The 4569-nt window shown below is 52.5% G+C and overlaps 1 protein-coding gene across 3 annotated transcripts in view; it reads right to left on the minus strand.

Moving 5' to 3' along the window:
• Positions 1-3641, minus strand: part of CUNH16orf95 (chromosome unknown C16orf95 homolog) — an 8906-nt gene extending 5265 nt beyond the window's left edge. The window contains exons 1-3 of one of the 3 annotated variants that reach the window (XM_028753827.1): positions 3393-3641; positions 2249-2296; positions 1681-1821 (exon numbers count right to left, since the gene is read on the minus strand). Coding sequence is in view for 2 of the 3 variants with exons in the window: in XM_028753824.1 (XP_028609657.1) it covers positions 1681-1821; positions 2257-2300; positions 3393-3429 (222 nt within the window). In the remaining variant the exon portion in view is untranslated. Of the gene's footprint in view, positions 1-1680; positions 1822-2248; positions 2301-3392 lie in introns of all 3 variants that reach the window. The other 2 variants (XM_028753824.1, XM_028753825.1) reach the window with 2 other exon arrangements.
• Between the last annotated feature and the right edge of the window lie 928 nt (positions 3642-4569).

The raw sequence follows: 4569 nt of genomic DNA on the forward strand, positions 1-4569 counted from the left end.
TATTTTATTTTATTTTATTTTATTTTATTTTATTTTATTTTATTTTATTTTGGTTCTTTGAGACAGGATCTTTCTATGTAGCCCTGACTGAACTGGAACTCACGATGTAGACCAAGCTGGCCTCGACCTCACATACCAAAGAACTGCCTTGGCACATTGTCGATGGTAAATGAACTGTCCAGGAGCCTGTGGCAAGGGCAGAGGTAACTGCCCCTGTGTGGCTCTTTCTGAGTTCCTGGTGCCCTGGAGGAGGAGGATGTGGGCTGATCCATGGGTATCAAGGACATGTCACTCGGTGAGCTGCTCCCGGTGACCATGATCCCCATGGGATAGAGGTAGGTACAGAGGAGATGGGAGAACACTCCAGACTTAACACACACATCATATGAGTGAATCTCAAAAGACCTCTGCAAGCCAAAGAGATGGTTTAGCAGGTAAGGGTACACAGCCACAAAGCCTTTTGACATGAGTTTGAATCCCCGGTACTCACAGGATAGAGGGAGAGAACCAACCCCAAATGTGGTGGTCTGATTGCCACAACTATGCCATATGTATACATGGTACCACATGTATACACACACACACACATGTATACATACAGACACACATACATGCACACATGCACCAAAAAATGTATAGAAGAGGAAGAGGAAGAAAAAGAGAAGGAAGAAGAAGAGGAGGAAGAAGAGGAGGAGGAGGAGGAGGAGGAGGAGGAGGAGGAGAGCTGGGAGCTGGCTTGTCAGGTGAGAACACCTACTGTGCACCCCAGAGGACCTGAGTTTGGATCCACAACACCCTCATGAAGACAGGCATGGCTGTCTGTGACTGTAAGCCCAGCAATGGGGGTGGAGACCGGCATGGCTGTCTGTGACTGTAAGCCCAGCACTGGGGGTGGAGATGGGCATGGCTGTCTGTGACTGTAGGCCCAGCATTGGGGGTGGAGACGGGCATGGCTGTCTGTGACTGTAAGCCCAGCATTGGGGGTGGAGACGGGCAGGTCCCAGGAGCTTGTGGACAGCTAGCCTAGCAGAAACAGCAAGCTTCAGGCTCAGGGAGGGACTGATTCAAGGGAATAAGGCAGAAGACATCTGACACCCCACTCTGGCCTTCAAATCTATCTGTGTGGGTGCATGTGGTTCCCCCCAACACACACAAACAAGCAGACAACAAATACAGTGCATGTGCACATGCACACACACACGTACACTGCATGCACACACTGCACTCGTGCACACACACATATATTGCACACACACGCACACACACACATACACTATACATACGCACTGCACTTGCACACACACAAACACTGCATATACACATGCATACTGCACACACACACTGCATATACGCATGCATACTGCACACACACATATAATGTACACTACCCACATATACTGTACACACATACTGTACACACACACATACACACGCTTTAAAAGAAGCAAAGGGGGTCGAGAGAAGGAAGGAGGAAAGTGGACAGGGACTGTCACTCAGTGGAGAGCATTTGCCTAGTTTGTTCAGTCCCCAATATGAAAATCAAGCAAGCAAGCAAGCAAGCAATAAAACCAAAGCTGTGTCCCAGAAACTTCAGTCATTGAATGCCTGTGACTCCGATGGACTCTGAACCGGGACAGGTGTCCTGGCCCTAAGTGACAACTTACTAAGTCACACACTCACCTGCTTTCGTGGTCTCAGGGACAGAGGCACCCAGTAGGGCAGCAGCGCATCAGCCCGGGGCACAGGCAGGTGGCCCCCAAACTTGGCATAGCATTGGCAACACAAGCACTCCTGGGGGACAGTGCGGAGGCTAGGGTACACCTGAGCAAGACACACAGGGGACAGAATTTAGTGGGGTACACCCGAGAAACACTCAGACGGGACAGAACTAAGTGTGAAAGACACTTGTGACAGAAGTGGGGGGGCAGCACCCAAGGGAAGGGACAGGTACCCAGGTCTGCCTGTGACTCAGGTTGAGGCTGTGGCTACATGGCTGTTTGCCAGCATTAAGTCTGCAAGCTAGGTTGTGGGGAATCCTGGCCACTCAGTGTGAGCAAGTCTGTCTGTGGACGACTCCTGGATTTCCTGGGGCTCCTGGTCTCAGGAGGGACTAACAGGGAAGATGTGAGACTGCACAGAGATGTGGGGACAGAGACAACCACGTGCCTCTGGACAGGGCCCAGCCTGAGACCCTCCTCTCTCTCCTCTCACCCATAGGAGGGACAAGAGGCTGAGGGCATTTCCTCACCGACTGACCCGTGATGCACACATCCTTTCCAAAGGTCTGAAACGAACCCTTCCTAAAAAAAGACAAACAGAGCTGTGAATGTTCTGAGCTCTGTGCAAACTGCAGGCTGGGCACCGGTGGCCATTGGGCACTACGTTCAGGATGGAGAGGTTGTCCTTCTGAGCCCAGGAAGTGTTTCAGCGAGACAGAAGGGCAGGGCTCACACATGTGATAACTTCCCAACTGATGTGGGTCTCCATGCCAACCTGTTTCAATACACCCCAGCTAAAGCCGGGCTTGGCTCTTGGGAGGGTCCTAAGGCCTGAACCTCCCAGGGCTCCACTGACCCCTGTGAGCCTTTGCTGGGTATACACAGGCTTACTACAATAAGAGAGAAATCATGTCAAAACTGTCACCAAAACACAGTAGAGCTGGTGACTTTGCCTCAGAGAGGACAAAGTCATAGGGGCACAGGGAACAGAACAGGGGGTGCAGCAAAATAAAGGGGAACAGAGTGGGGGAGGAGAGACACAACAAGACAGTGTGCTCAGAGGGACAGTTACTCTTCCTGGATCCCAGCCACACACTGCCAGGATATTGGCCGAGAGAGTCTCTGGCATGCAGACACCAAATGCCAGGCAAAACTGAGTTTCCACAGTGGGTGTCAGCTTGCTTCATGTCAGAAATCACTGCCACCGTCGAGTGGTTTTATACAATGATCCCAACCATTATCATCGGCTTTGGTGTTTTGTTGAGGCAGGATTTCACTGTGTAACCCACAGCAATCCTCCTGCTTCTGTCTCCCAAGTGCCGGGATTACAGGAGCGTGCCTGGTGTGCTGCAGACCTTTGAACTCAGTTCTTGGGACTGATAACTGAAAATAAGACACAGAGGGCTGACTGGCACAACATCCGGCCTACCCACAGTAGCCCAGCCTGGAGTTGAGGTCAAACTGGGCTCCAGGATTGGTCACTACAGCATCATAACCCTTGGAGCTGCCTGCTGGAACTAGCGAGAGCAGTTGGTCTCCTTCTTTACTGAAGGAGCTACCCTAGTTGCCACAAGAGGTCTGAGTGGTCACCTGGCCTGGAAGAGAAACCCGCACAAAGGAAAGGTGAGGGCTGGAGGGAAGCCAGCCGGGACGAGGACCACAGTCCGTGCACACCTGGATACAGCCATGCCTGAAGGCCTGCTCCTGACATTTCCAGGGATGGAAAGAGTAGGTCGCCAATGAGCTACCGCTGGACTGGACAGCCTCGGGGCTCCGGGCACTCACAGGTGAGCTCCGAGGTCACCTGTGCGGACTCTGGGCTGACCTGATCTGTCATGATCAGGTCACTGTGCTGGGCATGTGCTCTACAGCCAGGTCGGACCAAAGCCAGGCGAGGTCCAAGATCCTCGCTAAGGCTGGAGGGTTGCGCTGCTTCCCAACAGCTTCCCGCTCGACCCGCTGATTGGACCTCGATCAGCCAATCGGAAGCTGTTGTCTTTGGGTGTGCACTGAGCTGAGAGCCGATTGGCTACTCGCGGTGCTCATGGGAGCAGTGAGACGGAGGACTTTTGGCTCGCGCTCCCCATCGTCTCATCGCCTGAGTGGACATAAAGACCAGCCTGAGGCCACTCACCATTTCCTGTGGATGAGTCTGTGGGCGCGTGGGGCAAACCGGTCCCGATCCCCTGAAAAGAGACAGAGGGAGGTCGGACAGGACCTAAGGGGTTCTCATGGGTTAAATTCCTTCTGTGGGACTCCCCAAAGCCATTTGTTAGAGAGCCTGGTGAATCAGAACTTCCCAGCCCGTCAGATACATTCGTTCTGTGCGTCCCAGATACCATCAGAGACCCACCTCTGCTCAGAGTCATTGGTTATCAAATACGGCAACAGCTTGGGGAACCTGAGCTTCGCGTATGAATTGTAACTTTAAAAGAAGTGTTTACATCCAGGGCTTTGGTCAAACCAGACTTACCGTTTGGGACCGGTGAGATGGCTTAGCAGGAGAGTGCTCCTTCTGCCAAGCCTGAGAACCTGAATTCGATCCCAGGACCCACATGGTGGAAGGCGAGTACTCCCTCATCTCACCTGCCTGTGTAACAGCCCACAGCATGGGAGAGAATCCAGCCATCCTTCAGGCAGGGGTTAAAATTCAGAACTTACATAGAACTGCAAAAGTTAAATACCAAGGGAACAAAACTGCCGATCAACAAACGGGCTGGTGAAGGAAACAGACTTTGGGCTCCATCCTGGGGCTGCTCTTAGCAGAGGAGGGGGATGTGGATACCTGGCCTTGCCTCCACACTGCCATGGCAACCACATCCCTAAGATCGCCCTGTGGCCCTGCGGATCT

This window comes from Grammomys surdaster, unplaced genomic scaffold, assembly GCF_004785775.1.
Source record: "Grammomys surdaster isolate TR1022 unplaced genomic scaffold, NIH_TR_1.0 128, whole genome shotgun sequence".
Taxonomy (NCBI): domain Eukaryota; kingdom Metazoa; phylum Chordata; class Mammalia; order Rodentia; family Muridae; genus Grammomys; species Grammomys surdaster.